At 36.0% G+C, this 19,087-nt stretch overlaps 1 protein-coding gene across 3 annotated transcripts in view; it reads right to left on the reverse strand.

Annotated features, from left to right (window-relative positions):
- The window catches only part of Tomosyn (syntaxin-binding protein tomosyn), a 275,347-nt gene that overhangs the window by 217,559 nt on the left and 38,701 nt on the right, over nucleotides 1–19,087 (reverse strand). For all 3 annotated transcript variants that reach the window (XR_015038723.1, XM_085808289.1, XM_085808288.1), the window contains exons 3-4: nucleotides 7,826–7,907; nucleotides 7,148–7,248 (exon numbers count right to left, since the gene is read on the reverse strand). Coding sequence is in view for 2 of the 3 variants with exons in the window: in XM_085808289.1 (XP_085664415.1) it covers nucleotides 7,148–7,248; nucleotides 7,826–7,907 (183 nt within the window). In the remaining variant the exon portion in view is untranslated. The remainder of the gene's footprint in view (nucleotides 1–7,147; nucleotides 7,249–7,825; nucleotides 7,908–19,087) is intronic.

The following is a 19,087-nucleotide window of genomic DNA, read 5'->3' on the forward strand; positions in this document are numbered from 1 at the left end:
GAGTTTTGAAGAACATCTAGAAAATCTTAGAAAGGTGCTTCAGAAACTGAAAGAAGCCAATCTGAAGCTGAGTCCCGCTAAATGGAAATTGTTCCGAAAGGAAATGACTTATTTCGGACATGTCATCTCTGCAGAAGGTGTGTGCACGGATCCTGAAGAGGTGTCAGCCATTAAATCCTGGAAACGTCCCGAAAATGTCCATCAGCTGAGAAGCTTCCTAGGGCTTTGCACCTACTATAGGAGATTCGTGAAGGACTTTTCTTCCATCGCAATACCCCTTCACAAGCTGACAGAGAGCAAGCAAAAGTTCTTGTGGAGAAAAGAATGCGAGGATGCATTTAACAACTTAAAGAAAGCTTTAACATCTGGTCCAATCCTGATATATCCTCAGTTTGACAGACCATTTATTCTAGACACGGACGCAAGCAATGAAAGTGTCGCTGCTGTTTTGTCCCAAGAAATAGACGGCCAAGAGCGTGTAGTGGCTTACTGGAGCATGTGCCTGTCTTAACCGGAGAGGAATTACTGTGTCACCAGGAAAGAGTTGCTCGCCATATAGTCAAAGCCGTAGAGCATTTCCATCATTATCTATACAGCAGAAAATTCTTCCTCCGCAATGATCATGCATCATTGACCTCGCTTTTAAATTTCAAGAATCCTGAGGGTCAAATAGCCAGGTGGATACAGAGACTCCAAGAATATGACATCATTATTCGTCATCGGAAGGGATCATCACACGGAAATGGCGGCGTCCTGTCTAGAAGACCTTGCTTGGAAAGCTGCCTATATTGTTCCAGGGTAGAAGCGAAATACGAGCTGCTGAGTCCAGTCGCACGACAAATTACAACATCAACATCGGCTGATCGAGAACCGTGGAGTTAATGATGAAGTAAGGAAAGACCAACAGGAAGACCGTGACAATAAACCCATAATTGATTTAATGGAGTCATCAAACAGAAAACCTACCTGGCAGGACATTTCTATCTATAGTCCTACAACAAAACAATACTGGGCACTCTGGGATTCACTTCACATTCGAAACGGCGTCTTATATCGGAAATTCGAATCGGATGATGGAAAGACTTTCCGATGGCAACTGATACTTCCAAGTTCTCGGATACCTGATGTCCTTAAAGAACAACATAACAGCCCCACAGGAGGTCATTTTGGAATAATGAAGACCCTGTAGAGAGTTCGTGAGCGCTTTTACTAGAACAATGCAAAGGCAAATGACGTGCAAAAGTGGTGCCGATCTTGCGATGTCTGTCCAGGTCGGAAAGGACCGAGAAACGCAGCCGAGGCAAGGTGCAACGTTACAGAAGGAATTTTACCACGGCAGTCATCAAAGAACTCTGCAAACTACTCGGAATTGACAAAACCCAAACGACGCCATTACATCCCCAGTCAGACGGCATGGTAGAGAGGTTCAATCGAACCATCCTTAATAACCTCTCATTAGTGGTTTCCAGAAACCAGCAGGACTAAGACAAGAAATTATCACTGTTTTTACTGGCTTACCGCAGTGCTGTCCACGAGACTACTAGCTATTCCCCATCACAGATGCTCTTCGGTCGTGACCTTCGTCTGCCTTGTGATCTCTTGTTTGGTCGCCCTCTGGATGCTCCTTCATCGCCTGAGGAATATATTCAAGATCTCCAGGCCCGGTTTGAAGTGATTCACAACTTTGCACAAGAGCGAGTCAACTTGGCGACGGAGAAAGTGAAGACAAGATACGACCCGAGAGTTACTGGGCACAGATTCAACGAAGGAGACAAGGTGTGGTTGTGGAACCCACAATTCGACGAAAAGGACTCTGTCTGAAATTACAGTCACTTTGGGATAGTGCGTACACAGTCCTAAACAGGCTGAATGACGTCGTGGTTCGGATCCGTAAGTCTTCGAACTCTAAACTTAAAGTCGTTCATTACGACAGGTTAGCTCATTACTATGGCCATAGTACGTAGTGTAAATAATTGTAAATAGTGTAAGACCATGGTTCTTTTTGTTTCGAAATGTGCATTTGATTTGATTTGTACTTAGTATTTGATAGCATTTGATTTGTATTTAGTATTTGATAGCATTTGATTTGTTTAAAATTAGTTATTGCATTTATTGTTCATGTTGTTTGTTCTTGTAATGTAATGCTTATTATTGCCTTTATGCCTTAGTTTAAGTTTGGCTTCCTGTCCAGGGATTGTACTGCACGGGACATGCAGTCCTTGGGAAGGGGGCAGTGTTACGGATTTGGTATTTAAGTAGCTAATGTTAGCAGACTTAAATTAAATTGGTTTATTCCCCGTGCAGTGCAGCGCGTGACGAATATTATGAGAAAGTTAACCCGGAAAAATTAAAAATACAAGAACACGTGCATTTAATAAATAAATAAATATCTCTTTTTGATTTCGATAAAATTTTCGCGCGCGATTTAAAATCTTATATAAAGGAGGAAAACCTCTCAATTTAGTTAGTCAGTTAGTTTGTTGTTGTTTTAGGAGTTTGTTTAGAAAACTGCTCTTGTTGACTGTAACGAATTCGCGGATTAGCTTTCTCTAGCTGTTAAGTTCTTTTGAACGTTTGAGTAGTTAAAAGATAATTACTGTGAGATATTGTAATACTGCACGAATATCTGAGGAAAATTAAGCAGTTTTGTTGTGATAATAATAAATTTTGTTCATTTTCCATCGGACTTGTGCATTCAATTCATTACGAACCCGCACGTACGCAACAATATAATATAATAAACTTATAATTTATAAATAACTTATAGAAAACTATAGAATCAGCACAGCCTAGTAACAAAGACTCAAACAAACAGTAACAAAGACAGAAGTGAAGATGAAATTTTACGGATAAACCGTGGTGATGCACTAAAATTACGATATAAGTTCTTAAACCACAATGATGAATAAACTGAACTTGAATTCAGTGCCATCATAGCTATGCACACAGCTGCTATATTGATTCAACATCATGATTCTATATAAAAGAAAGAAATATGATAGATGTTTTCACAAAGAAATATTGAAAAGGTATATAGAGGCGGCCGTCACACTTTCTGCCGTCCAATCTTCGCCGCCCGGTGCCGTCGTTACGACTCTGACGTCTACCCTAAATATACGTAAACTTATTTAATTTCATTCTAAAGATATTTTACATTATATATTTGTATTATAAGCGATTTATATTATTACATATTATTCTATTTCAATTATTTTCAGAATATTTATTTATAAACACATAATTATTAATAAAAATTCATGTGGCTTATTACTGCCATAGAAGTGTCTGGCAGCTTCCGCCGGCCTTGTTATCATCTGTACGTACTTCGCTATCGAATGTAAATTTTGCATCCAAGAATGACTTTTAGTGACGCATCTTGTAGACAGATGAAAATTCTTTCACATATGACGGAATCAATAGTTATAACAGCCATTTCCGGTCACAGTCCAATCGTCAATGTGCGCGTACTAAAGCGTGTGCGCCGATATACGACAGTACTGTCTGATTCCGTCCCTTCCCATGTTTCATGGGGAAAATGTACGTAGCTCCTTCTGGCGATTTACAGCCGCAAGGAATCAAAGTTTGTATATGAAACCAGCCATTGCACGACAGACGCAGACGTGCGCATTTAACCAGTCACTGAATATATGCTAAAGCTTCCAGTTAAGTAGGAGTGAACTTTGAACTCTTGAAAGCAATCATTTCAAAGTAATTCTACACTCCTTACATCAGAATAAATTTATCATTTGCATGGAAACGTTTTTAAAGTGCCTCATTCTTCTATGGATTACAACTCAAAGAACGAATCAATACGCTCTGCAGTCTAATATTATTGTACCGCATCTGTTATCTCAACGTCTCACTCTCCATTCACACCTGGTGTTTCTCCATGATCTACTTAATTTCTCTCTGTGATATGTTCTTATCCGTTCCATGTGGCCTATGGATTATGGTAGTGCAGTGTCACATTTTGCTCTCCTATATGCGACTGGTTGAATGCGGAAAACCCAGCTCTCTCGTTCGGACATGAGGGTCCAGCCGTGTGGCTGCCACGGTCGTCAGACAGGATACCTTTGATTTCATTCTGCGAGGAAATGGCGCATAGAACGCCACTTACTGGAGAAAGACACTTTGCTCATCTTCTTGCTACCCTTCCGGGAGTCGACGTAGAAAACTCTGCGAAGCTACTGGCTAGGATCTGTACCTAGGCAGTCTCGGCCACGGGGGTATAAAATTTATGAACTTGGTGGTTCTGAAGGCCCTGGGAAAGATCCCTTATTGGCCGGCCTCGGGGTCTAGCACGTCCTAGCGTGACGTGGCACTAGTAGCCCGGGGGATAACATCCCCGGGTATGCTGGGTAATGCCCCACTGCGACGGGCAGCCCGAGCGACTGGTAGGTACCAAATTAACGGCCAGTGCCGTCTGGGAGATTTTTCCTGGGCGGTGCGCCTCTCTCTCTGAGGGGTCAGAGCGGAGGTTGAACCTACGCGCCTGGTTCTAAGGAGTAGGGGGACCTGTAGTGCGATTAAGTTCGCGGAGCAGGGAATGCCCAAAATTTTGTTGTTGTTATCTTCTTGCTGCATTCACTTCAGTGGATACTTTTTCTTTTTTTTTTTTTTTTTAAATTTCCGGTGGGTATTATTTGACAGTCAGATTCCAAATGGCATCAAGCAGACCATTATTCTCTGCAGCTTGTCTCTTTTTTCATATGAACTTCGATAAGTAAAATTACAAACGATCAATAATGGTAACCGTTTATTTCTTCATTTCGCTGATCAGGAGTAAAAAGGAAATAGCAACAAATATTCATTTTTGGCGAAGAATTTGAAACAGCTTTTAAGGCTGAGGAACGCTTGCAAGAATCCGTTATGGGTGGTATTTCTGGTTGATGAGTCGGCTGGATAACAAACAGGTATCTTTTAATATACGAACATTCTTACAAAAGATAATGTTAACCTTTAATGCCATATTTTAGTTTGTTTTCATAAAACCGTTATTGTAATATGTGAAAGAGTTTGCAGTAAAACATACTGATGTAGTAATTCTGATTTAAACTACGTAGAACTCAGCAAGACGAACAAGAAACCTATAAATATACAGCATGCGCAAGAAAGCTATGACGCTGCTCTAGGTCAACACAGCTGATTAACCGTCACTATCACTATGTCGTGATCTTGATACTTTCTTCACCATACGCTTTGGTATTATTTTCATTTGTTTATATTTTTAAAAGAAAAAAGAAATAACCACAAAATATAGTTTCATACCAGATATTTCCATTTGCACAAAATATCATACTTCTCATTCCAAAGTGGAATATTCTGCACTTAAAAAATCATTACTGACACAAAAATTAAGAAATAGACTATTTTTCTAACTCAGTACTCTTTTTGATGCACAATCTTTTCAGTTGCCATATATTTCCGAATATAAATTGATCCGTGTATAGTTGAGAGGTAAGATTGAATTGCACAAATCAGAAAAAAATGTAAAACCTGTGCATAAGACAAATTTAAAATGTTCCTATGAATTTAGCTACATACATAGGCAAAAGTGCAAATAAGTGCTAATAATCAGACAAGCTAAAGGCAAGTGCCAAATCACCTTCAACTTCTATTCGAAAAAAAAAAAAAAAAAGCGGCGGTGAGTGCGTTGCAGACAGGCAGCAACTGTTTCTCTTTTAAATACTTCGAGCAATCACAAGATTCTCAGTTGCATTCATGTTTTTACGAATAAAATACGATTCTACTACATAGTGAAAACTGGTTGGCTAAAAACAATGAGGGCGCATAGTTTGAAACTAAAATTTTCCTAAGAAATGAAGATAATATTACCTACAAAGCGGTTGATAACAATGTAAATGGATCAAAAAGAGAGGATACTTATATTTAATCGAAATTGCCTTATGTAAACAATTTGGAGAATATGTAGAACTTTCTGTGTTGGATACTGATAGTAAGAAATTTGATTACTGCAAAATAAAAATACATTTAAAATCCACCCCATATTCAATTCGGAACAAACCATTAGGAAAAATAAAAAACCGGAAGAACACCGGCAAATTGCACGAAAGATACAAAAATTGTAAAAATCAAATGTGAAAAAGAAAACAGCAATATACATCTTTCGTTGTATCGCCATCAGGGGGTTGATGCAACAAAAGAAGCAAATACTCGTACATAAGCCTGTTTCTAAATTGAGAAAGACACAAATTAAAAATTAAAGAATTTAATATTTGAAATAATCTCAGAAAATTAAAGTAATCTGTGTCTTTATCAGTCCAACTCCCACAGGCCGGAAAAATGTGGCAAAATAATTAATTTATTTAATGCATATTAGAAAAAAAATTTTTTTCCTATTATTTAATTTATAATATTTTTGTGATAAAATTATTTGTACACGATTTTGTATTCATACATAAACCGCGCTCCCCCCCCCAATGTCAGTAATAAGATTACGGGCTAAAAATTATCGATTTATACACGGAAATATACGGTATGCTAATCCATCAAAATAAAAACACATTTTTTCCAGTTATTATGACATGGTCATCTTAAATACCTTCTAAATTTACCCAATTTTACCACAGTAAATCACACATCAAAAGTAGTACATATCAACTGCTGTAATTCATCTTCATGTTGAGCCAGTTTGCCTTAGAAAGCCCTCCACGAAGGCATCCCTCCCCTTAGGCAGATAGCCCTAGTGTGCTTTACCATAATTAAATACACCATTACACCATCTTCATATTAAAAAAATATTCTTCTTTAGACTTAGTTCCTTTTGATGAAAACTATGGCAAGCCATTACACTAGTACGTGTACACACATAAACATATTAAAAAATACATTCAAACACATCAACGAATTTATTCCTATCAAAAATAAATACCTTATAATTCATAATTTTCCTTACAAACTTTCACGCAAATAAATAAATAACCTGTTGATAAGGAAATAACATTTTTTAATTCCTGGCATCAATACAAAGACGACCTCAAATTTATATACCTTTTTTATAAAAGTAGAAACCTAAACTTTGAAATTTCACCTGATCATAGCTGTAAAATTCAATTCAAAGTTTTCTAATTACAGGATTCTCATAATATAGCAAATTTCATCCACATTTTATATGATACTAACTTACCGTTCTTTTTGAAACCTGAGAGTATGCACAATTTCTGGCTGCTTTTGTCGAATATTCCAAAGATGAATACTGTCATCAACACAAACTGTTACTAAGGCCCCCTAAAAAGCAAAAACATAAAACTAACGGGCTCAGTATGTTCAGAAGTAAAAATATTCAGGCTAGTCAATAAACAGATTACAAATGGCTAAAAAAATAAACTTGCATGCAATATTGATGTAGAAACCAATTTTTATTTTCTTAATAAGGCCCATTTAGAGACACTTATCCCATCGATTTATGAGTGTACAATACCTTATTTTGTATTTGCATTGTCCATGAAGCTTGTACCACCAAAGTGAGGTGGGGGGAGGAGACACAAGTAAAAATCATTCAGGATTAAGCTGCAGTGGCCTTCATTTCCCACCTCGGAAAACATCAGAAAACCCCTCAGCCCCCTACTCCTCTAATGTAAATTCCTCCAGCCACAGTACTCAAATTTACATTGCCCTGATGCATCACCTGTCATCAGTGGCTTTGCTCTGTAACTCAGTACAAAGTATAATTATGTCTAAGTGTCTACCGAATGACGTCTTTTGAAACTACTCATATCTATTTCTCATCATCCTACAGCAGTATGTAATCTATTTATTGACTATCCCTCGTATTAAGGATTAAGAATTCAATTGTATATATTACCTCGTTAACTAAAAATAATATCTGGACAACAGGAGAATCTATTTCATGCTGTACACATGTATCAACACCTGGTCTACCGAATCTACCGTATTATTAAGAAAAATACAAGGTAACTTAAAAATTAGAATCTCCTAAAGTATATAAACTGATAGTTGTGGATAAGCAGATAAAACATATAAATATAATCAACGACCGTTATAACGACGTCTCACGTCGTAAAGAAATATGATTAATGAAAGTGAAATTTATACAGGGTGGTTCAAAAGTCTTTAGATAAACCTTAAGGTAGGTCAGGCACACGAAATCAAATCATGGGATCGCAAACGCAGTGGGCAACAGTTAGAAGAGCTGTCAGTGAATTTAACTTCCGGTTTCTTCACCAGAATGCAAATGAGATAGCTAGAATTTAAACTCGGGTTTTGAAGTTTTAAGACAGAGCGTGTTTCTGGCTTCGCGTGCACGCTACGTGTTAATTCTTGCCAGTTCAGATAGCTGTAAATTATTCGGCTTTGCGTTATATTCGCTGCTGACAATTTTATTATGATGCTCGAATAGAAGTCCTGAGCTAGCCTCGAGTACCATTTAAATAAAATGTGTAGGTTTTGATTGCTGTTATATTTTTTAACTTAAATTTGACTGTTCTGTTACTACATCACCACGAGCTGTGGCTGATATTGTTAGCACAAGAGAGTGTGTTTATGTTCTAAAGTTTGTGTAAACGAAAAGGTTATTTAAACCTTCTCACGACTTTGCAGTTAATCTACACATAGCGATAGGATTATTCGACTAATTACCAATTCCAGACCAAATAAAAACCCACAAATGTTACAATGACAACTTTACGCACATCACCTCACCATTTCATGAAGACGCTAAAACCGCTGAATACTGGTCATTTGACCCAGGTTCAAACTTAGGTCAAAAGACTGGCTGCATTATGCATTTTCCCCGTGTGTAGCATGACTGCAAGGCTGTTTTCCTCGGAAAGTTCTCCACAAAGGTACCTCTGTTCTTAGACAGGTATTTGACATATTCAAATAACCTAACCTAAACTAGTACATAGTATCACACTTAAATGTATCAACAAAATTCTGTTTGGTAGTTCATAGGACTGGACATTCAAAGCAATACACGCTTCGAAACATCGACGTATGGGCCGTCGCACATTTTCAAAGACGCCTGGCCTCTCGCGAATCGGTGGAGCTGCTTCAATGACTTTTGTAACCAAGTCTTCATCAGACGCCACAGGGATTTCGTAAACGAGGTCCTTCATTTAGCTTCCCGGGAAGAAATCGGGGAGGGGGAATCGGGGTTCATGGAGGCCACATGACGGCACCGCCATGATCGATCCATTTCGATGGATAAGTCACACTAAGAGAATGCCACATAATTTTACTGAAATGTGCCGTGCTGAAACAAGTTACGGCGAATGCGGCCCCCTACTGACTAAGTGATTAAAACGGCTGAATGCTAGGAATTCGACCTAGGTTCGTTCCCAGAGGAACTCTTAAATCTTCCACATCAGTTCTCCTCTTTATTCGCAAACAACTGTTATTTTGTTTTCTTTGTGGCAATATCATCCAAAACTTTACGCATGTTAGCAACTCTTTTTCGTAAACACTTTTACATTTTCATCTTTTATTAGTACAAGAGTTCTCAACTGAAAGTCTTCTTTTAAAAATTTCTACTTGTGACGCTCTTGTAAATTATTCAGATATTAACGTTTTCGTAATTTCCAAATTTTCTGTGTGTACTTAGCAATTCTTTGCCATTTAGAAAGTCCGTTTTATTTAGGTTGGATAAATCTGGTTCAGCAAGAGTTGTGAGAGGTCTACCTGGGTCAAAGTGTCAAAATTTTCGTAAACAGCTGAAATTAGATTGACAGGTCTTCTGTTCAATACTCCTTCAATATCTCTTAAAATAGTTAAAACTTCTTCCAAAGTTAAGCACTGATTACTAAAAGCTCTTTTCAAATGACTCTTGAACGATTTAACCCCGGCTTCCCAAATTCCGAGGAAATTTGGTGATCTGGGGGAAATGAATTTCCACTCTGTAACTTCAGTGGTATAAAAATTAGCTAAATTCTCGCTTGGATACTGGACCATTTCTGCAATTTTTTATTTCTATATTAGTTCAAATAAAAGTTTTAGAATTATCACTCATTATTCTAGAGCATTTTAATATTCTAGAGAAAAAAACATTTTAAGCTTCCAATGAAAGACTGGCTAGTTTGGTTTGTTACAAATTCTAAATTTATAGCTTTTGTACTCATATATACATGTACCACGTCGTAGAATTTTTTCAAAATTACGAGAATTTCAAAATTCTCTTAACCTTTATGGCAAATGCGAAGCAGAAATCAACACAAGTGGGGTTAACTAGATAAGAAGGTGCTACGCGCTCTTTGGGCAAATCAGTCATTAATTGTTGAATTGCGATGGGTTTATTCTTAAAACATTTCACACATTAAAACTTTTCTTTCTACAACTGTTTTAGCTATTAAGTGGCCAGAACCTTTGTCGTACCTGATGTAACAGAGATTGTTATCCTGAATGAAAGTATTTCTGTTCGAATAAATTCACGTCACTTTTCCACAATGAAACTCGGCAGTGTACAGGTCTTAAAAAGATTTTGTACTTGCGTTGTACTTGAGCCTTAGATTTTCCTTTTCAGCCATGTTGTAAGGACTTTATTTTATTCTAACCAATTATTTTTACTTTTACTTTCCTTTCCCTCCTGATTTCAGTTCCTCCCGGAATGTAAATTTTTAACGACGTAGTATGCTAATCTAAACGTGTTTCAGAAGCAGTATTAAGATGCGTTTCAAGAGTTCGAAAAGGGGTAGTAGCAGAATTATTACAGAGTTTATGGCTGCGTGTTTGAAATTAGCTCTTTAATCGGCGTTAGATACCTTTCAGTTTATACTGATATTTTTAGGATCGGCTTTGCCGTTCGCGTTTAGTTAAGCTAAGGAACGAGTCGTTAGCCATCTTAATTTAATGTGAATTTTACATTTTATTTTCTGTTAAATTTAGAGAGCCAAAAGTGGTGGTGAATTGTGAGCATCAACTGCGCGCATCTATTTAGTTTAAATAAAAAGGTTACTTTAAAGCTTCTTCTGCGATATTTATTATTCAAAGACATAGCAAGCATCCGCTACATCGTCTTCTACGTAGAGTCCACGTTGTATGCTTCCAAAAAGAACACACCTATTCTACAACTGGCGCATGAAGCAGTTTAGAACAATGGAAAACTGCGCAGTTGACCTGGCCTCATCCACGTCCATAGTACCGGTGACTCAAGCCAACCCTATGGAAGGATTTGGCTACACTGTCAACACCATGATAGCTTTGATGAGGTTCCAGTGCCTATTTCACGGAAAAGGTTCAGCAGCAGCATTCAAGGACCAGCTGGACGACCATTTTATTTTATACCCAGTGGGCGAAATTCTGAAAGTAACAACTTCAACTTCAGTTCTCCGAGGACAAGCGCCTTGAGTTGGCATAAAGGCATCGGCAAATTCCTACTTGGAGTACCCGGTACGCCAACATACACGTGGCCAAAACTTCAAAACCACCCTTCTGAAAGCCTTTTCAGTCGTAAAGAATCGTGCGCAGTTAGATGACGAACTGTACAGCCGGTACCAAATAAACGGGTAAGATCTCACAAACTTTATTCTACGGAAAATTCAAATAGTTAAATTGCTGTATAGAAGAAAACTCGACAAAGAAGTAATTCAAATTATCTTGCCGAGTTTACTCCCACCGACGCAAGATTTTATAGACAAGAAACCTGTCGACCTTGGAAATTATTTGAGCTGGCCACAAAATACAAAAGCCGTCGCATTTCCAACAATGAACGCACGCAGAGGTACGGGCAAGAGTATAGAAATTTCTCCACGCCTAAGCCAGAAGAACGAAGGCAGCAGAAATTCAACCGCAAGAAAGAGTTTCCACCGAAGAGAAACGACCACCAAAAGGAAGATAAAGACGGAAGGAAATTTTAAAGCAGGGGAGAAAGTGTTAAAATTGAAACCTGACGTATCTTGTGCTTCCGATGCGAAAGTAGCAAAGTTTTGCCCTAAATTTGAGGGGCCGTTTATAATAAAAAGTATTCGAGAAATTACATTTAATTCTTAAAAATGCCTACGGCGAAGAATTAAAAGCCAGTATCGATCAGATTAAAAAATGTCAGGGAGAACGAATCAACCACAGCCAGCAAAAGACACAAGAGGGTTCTCTGGCAAGTGGCAGAGACTGGATGACGGGGAACACGCAGCAAACAGAGGGTATTCCACTGTAGTCAACGGACAACATGCCCCGAGGGGAGAAAAAGACCACCTACAGAGGATACCTTCCCTAGGAATTCAAGGAGGATAGAGGGGCGTGCCAGGAAAACGAAGTTCCAACCCGTGTTTGAAGAAAAGGAAACCCCCAGACGTCAGCAGGTAGCAGCGACAGCCACATATTCTACCTGGAACCAGTTCGTGAATAAACGAATGACTGACTACGCCAATTCTAAAAAGATAACTAACTTTTGATTTCATTTTTAAGTATTCAGTACTGTTATGTCTAAAAATACACAATGTGCTCGTTAATAATTATCTAAATTGTTTTTGCCTCAAGCGAGGTGTTTTTATTACTTGTTGCAGCAAGAAGCTGAAATTTTTATGTTCTATGAAACTTTTGTTCGCTTCAAGAATTACGCCGTTTGGTCGACTGACTGTTTTATGCGATTTGGCGAGATAAAATGATTTATTTCTAGCAACTTTGTTTAATTTGATGCAGGAAACTTGTGTGTGTATGTATATATGTATATATATATATATATGTGTGTGTGTGTGTGTGTGTGTGTGTGTGTAAAATATAAAATGTCTATCTATCAAATAATAAATTAATAATAGCCCTTTAACTCCTGTCTTCATTTTAAAAATAACAGAGCAATAATTTTTCTGACTAAACGAAAAAGATCCGTCATCTAATCCGTATTGCGCACTTATCTATGAAATCTGAACCCGACATCTGAAGATTAATCTGTCATGTGATGTGAAATGGAATCCGGTATAAAAAGGTAATAGCGTCACAACTTCCCCTTCTTCGCTCTTCACTTCTGCTTCTAGACGCTTGTGTCGCCTTACCGCTAGCGGGGGGGGGGGGGGCATATCGCACCCACAGTGATGATGTGCATTATCAAGGAATAAAATTATGCGCGGAATTTATCATTATGTGTGTTCTTCGAGTGTCATCTTGCTAACTACGCAGTTATAAAGCAGAGAATCATCGTCAATCCATTGCAACTTCCTTTCTTATATATATATATACATATGTGTGTGTGGAGAATGTGTAATTTTTTAAAACTAGTTGTAACTATATTCAGAAATTGAAACTTAAAATTTAGCGAAATGTAAATTCTAGCCGGTGAGAAATGTGAACGCTAGTTTAGGGATGTTAAATGATAGTTAGGCTCTCCGGCTGAACACAAAGTTAATGCATGTTGAATAAGTACACTACGATGAGTTTGAACATAGGAAGTCTGTTGAAGTCTAGTGTGTCTGAAATTATTAACATGTAGGCTGTCGGTCAGAGGCAGAAGTCATCACTGAAGGAATGTATGTGAAATTCACGTTCAGTTTATAATATCAAAATATCTATTCATAATATCAAAATAAAAGGTTAGCTGTGTTAGAACTCATTCTAAACAAATGAAAAGGACTTCTATGAAGAAGGAATCGAAAGGTTGTTTGACATAACGAGTAAGTTATTTTGTAAATGTGGTGATATTTTTTGAATAAACTGATGTTATAAAGGGTACAACTCTATACCTTTTCATGTGAATGATACATTAGAGAACTACTTAAACAGCAAAATAAACAAGTGAACTAGTTTTTTTCTCTCTCGTGTTAATATGTTTGCGCATCACGAATTACCTGCATTCAAGGTTTTAATTAAATTACATAGAATAGTTTCCACCAGAATATTTAGCACGTAAGTGCGTTCTGTTTCTTGTGTTGTGCCAAAAATGCGGCAAAGCGCTATCGTGCTACTGCTTGCTACAGCAATTTTCGCGTTAATTGAGAGCAGTTGTATTCATATCAATTGTGGTTTTTATTAATATCATTCAATTGTAGTTTTTAATAAGATTAAGAATTAATCTCTTGGGTATGATACGCTACTATAGTGGTTCACCGTTTGCATTGCATGATCGTTTTCATATGTCGTATTTCACATTTTTTTGTCTTTACAACGTGTTTTAAAGATAAAAGCAAAAAGTAAAACGCAAAAATTCAATAAGTAAAAAATGTGCTTTCAGAAAAATTGTCTGGGCGAAACTTGCGACAGTGTGAGCTATGCAATAAAAAAAAAAAATTATAATGGAATTATACAATCCAACGTAATCCAATAATTTTGTAAAAATGGAATTTGCACAGGAAAACACTCTTGTAATTAGTAAGAATGAAAAATATTTTTTAGTAAATTACTTTTAAAAGTAAAATTACTTTTTATAAATAATTAATATAAAATAAATAGGAGTAAAAATTACTTTTTATATAATAATTAGAGTTAATTATAATTGTTTAATATTTAAAAAAGATAATAACTACGCATTTAATTCCGCACTTTTAGCATATATAAAATAAGAAGATATGGTAAATCTTCGGATTATGGTAAATTGGCTATTTTTTGGCGAAAATTTAGCGACCAACCCTGCTACAGCAACCTGCTAGTTTTTTTTTTTTTTTTTTTTTTTTTTTTTTAACGCAACATTTTTTTTCCAACCATCTGCTAGCCGAATTACGCTTATGCTAGAACTTTTATGGAACAAAAGTGTTTAATCAAGACGAAGATTAGGTGTGAAATCGGGAGAAAGTGCAAAATCTCCACTGCTTCGTGCGTTTTTAAGAATGACACATACGCGGTATCCATGTACACGTCGACCTATTTTCACTTAAAAAAACATCCCAGAATTGCACAAAAATGGCATTGCGCACACTCTAGACTTTATCCATGTACACATCGACCTATTTTCACTTAAAAAGTCAAAGAAAATTGACAAAAATCCAATTCTCCTTACTCTTGTAAAAAGTGCCAAACAAATAAGTGGGCGATTGGCTGATCTTTAGAATATGGTAACTGGTAGTTTGGCGACATTTTGGAGGCGATAAAGGTTACTACCTGGAATTTTGGTAATAATGTGAGCAGTACTCAGTTCCGATTACGCATTATTTTGTGTGAGGGAAATGAGAGATCATGGGATACGTCATGTGATATTAATGGACGAATTACGGTTCTTTAATCGGAAAAGGGGGGAATTTGGAAAAATATCTGTGGCTGTATATTATTTTGGGTACTTTTCCGTTTTGCCGGCACAAGCGATAAAGTCGCCAATAATGGTAAAACCGATGCCAAACGGAATATTCTCGCTGGTAACATTTTACGCCTCATTTTCAAAACAAGTCGCAGCTTTTTCTTATCAGATTGATTGTTTCTTTCAATACTGCATATAATTACATAGAATTTTTATCAGATAGTTCAGTTTTATGTCTAAGGCCATTTTCGGTAATTAAGTCAATTAGGATGCAATCACAGCGCTTACCCGAAGCCGAAAATATAGAAAAGGTAAAGTCAAGAGTTATATTCATCCATTCTAATGAGAATGCATTAGCGAAGTAAAGCACTGCAGTTTTACATAATTTCTGAGTAAGCTATTCGTACGAATTGAAATATTTCTTGCATTTAAACTTGTGTTCCAAATTAAGATTTAACTTGAAATGAATGTAGATAATTACTGAGAGCATTAGATTTTTGTAGAGTAATTTACGTGAGATTAGATCGCTTGGGGTCACGTGATATGAACCGGCGAAACAGGATGTTGAACCATGAAAGCATAGTAAATTCTTAAATTAATGTCTTTTTGCAAACTTATTGTCTTTATTTATTGGCTTTTTATAAAATTTTAAGCGATATTAAAATGTTTATGCCTTCTTTTTTTAAAAGAATTCTTAGAACCAACATTTTTTTTAATATTTTTTATGTGTATACTGTATGTTGTCGCCAATAAAGTCTGCTTGGCGAGATTTGCGCCGGCGAAACGGAAAAGTACCTTATTTTGTATTAAGCTTCATTGTGTGTTGTGTGAAGTAGGGTTGAATAATTTTGGGATTGTATGGCGCTGTCTAAAGTGAAAAATCGTATGAATGTTTGGAAGATAAAGGTTTTAAACATCTTGCTGTGAACCACAAATATTATTTTAAAGATCCGGAAACAGGTGCACATACCAATACAATAGAGGGCACGTGGAGTGCTATAAAAAGCGCCATTCCGAGGCATTGTGATAAAGAGAATTTTGCTTTTTATTTAGCGGAGAAAGTGTGGAGGAAAAATTCGCAGAAAAAATCGTTCAATAATTTTATTGAATACATAATAAAAGTGTATCCACCATGTAAGCAAGATTCTGAAGAAGATTAGGTAAGTGAGTATTTTTAATTATTTGAGGATATTATTTTTATGCATTGTTCTAAATGTAAGGTGGAAGTAAAGTAATTTGGTATTATTGGGAAAATTGTTATTAGCAATGATTTAGTTTAAAGTAATTAGGATTGTAAGCTAATTTTTATTAATTTAATGTATGTGCTTATTTATATTTTAAGTAGTGTTTTTGAATTTAATTATATTTTAATTAAATGATAGTTATTTTGTGAATTTTATGTTTGTAGGAATTTGGGTTGATCTTTACATTATGGTAACTTGGCGATTTTTTGGCGAAAATTTTGCGACCAACTCTCTTACAGCAACCCTCTATTTTTTTTTCCCTCGCCGCCATTTTGTCTTCACGAAGTAAAGACATGTTTCTTTTCTTTTTATCTCCTGAACACTTCTTCCAACAATCTACTAGCCGAATTACACTTATGCTAGAAATTTTATCAAACAAAACTGCTTAATCATGACAAATATTCACTGCAAAATTAGGAAAAACTGCACAATACCATTCTCCTTACGCATTTTTCAAAATAACACATACACATAAACCATGTACACGCCGACTTATTTTTACTTAAAAAACATCCCAGAATTGCACAAAAATGGCATTGCGCACACTCTTCACTATATCCATGTACACTGCTTTTTTCTCATAAATTAGAAAAATTTCACGAAAATACATGACAATTTTCTCAATCTTTAAACCCGGTAAAAAGAACATATATGAAATTACCTGATCGCGAAAAAGTATTTACCCTTTACAAATATGAACATTTCCACATATAAAATAAACAAAATATCCAAAAACTTTTACCTCTAAATCATCTATTACATTATACACGTCACCAACGAATTCATACCTCAAGCATTACAAATACTTAATATCAAATATTTAAATTATTTCCATGCACGTTTATTTCAACTTAAACGTATACCAAATTCCTACAAACATAAAATTCACAAAATAACTATCATTTCATTAAAATATCACTAAACCATGTACACGTCGACTTATTTTTACTTAAAAAAACATCCCAGAATTGCACAAAAATGGCATTGCGCACACTCTTCACTATATCAATGTACACTGCTTTTTTCTCATAAATTAAAAAAATTTCACGAAAATACATGACAATTTTCTCAATCTTTAAACAGAGTCGTAGCTAGGGTTTTCAGCGCCCAGGGACAGCTGAAGATTTCGCGCCCCCTACTGCTTGCCAAGGATGGAAAACATTTAATTCTAAAATCTCCTAACATCAGTTTGGCGCCCCTTGGATTCTGCGCCCGGGGACAGATGCCCCCCTTGCCCCCCTCTAGCTACGCCCGTCTTTAAACCCGGTAAAAAGAACATATATGAAATTACATGATCGCGAAAAAGTATTTACCCTTTAGAAATATGAACATTTCCACATATAAAATAAATAGAATATCCAAAAACTTTTACCTCTAAATCATCTATTACATTACACACGTCACCAACGAATTCATACCTCAAGCATTACAAATACTTAATATCAAATATTTAAATTATTTCCATGCACGTTTATTTCAACTTAAACGTATACCAAATTCCTACAAACATAAAATTCACAAAATAACTATCATTTCATTAAACTATAATTAAATTCAAAAACACTACTTAAAATATAAATGAGCACATACATTAAATTAATAAAAATTACCTTACAATCCTAATTACTTTAAACTAAATCATTGCTAATAACAGTTTTCCCAATAATACCAAATTCCTTTCCACCTTACATTTACAACAATGCATACTCAAATAATTAAAAATACTAACTTACCTAATCTTCTTCAGAATCTTGATTACGTGGCGGATACACTTTTCTTACTTCTGTTTCAGAATCTTTAAAATCATACTTATCTTTCAAAGCAAGATACCAGGTAAAATAAATAACATAATAAAACATCTTTATTTCTCTCTCGCACAACCTTAAAAAACATTTATTACTATCCTTTTCAATACCACTAAATACCCATTCCGAATTCACTTTAGTTACGGCCATGGGATCCAAAAATTCACAAACACTATTTCACACAACACAGAATAAAGCCAAATACAAAATTGCCAGATTTTTTCCCGATTAAAGAACAGTAATTCGTCCATTAATATCACATAACATATCCCATGATCTCTCATTTCCCTCACACAAAATAATACGTAATCAGAACTGAATACTACTCACATTCTTAACAAAGTCTAACTAACCTAATCTTCTTCCGAATCTTCCTTACATGGTGGATACACTTTTATTATGGATTCAATAAAATTACTGAACGATTTTTTTTCCGAAATTGATAGAATTTCATAAAAAAAAATTCTCTTTATCACATCTACAATTCACTTTAGACAGCGCCATACAATCCCAAAATTATTCAACCCTACTTCACACAACACACAATGAAGCTTAATACAAAATAATATACATCCACAGATACTTGTCCAAATTCCCCCCTTTTCCGATTAAAGAACCGTAATTCGTCCATTAATATCACATGACATATCCCATGATCTCTCATTTTCCCCACACAAAATAATGCGTAATCGGAACTGAGTACTGGTCACATTATTATCAAAATTCCAGGTAGTAACCTTTATCGCCTCCAAAATGTCGCCAAACTACCAGTTACCATATTGTAAAGATCAACCAAATGTGGAAATTTTGTATTTAGCTTTATTCTGTGTTGTGTGAAACAGTGTTGGTTAATTTTTGGATCCCATGGCCCTAATTAAAGTGAATTCGAAATGGGTATTTAGGCATTG

This window comes from Stegodyphus dumicola, chromosome X1 (assembly GCF_044657685.1).
Source record: "Stegodyphus dumicola isolate Sdum_Otavi_A_Nest chromosome X1, ASM4465768v1".
In the NCBI taxonomy this organism is placed as follows: domain Eukaryota; kingdom Metazoa; phylum Arthropoda; class Arachnida; order Araneae; family Eresidae; genus Stegodyphus; species Stegodyphus dumicola.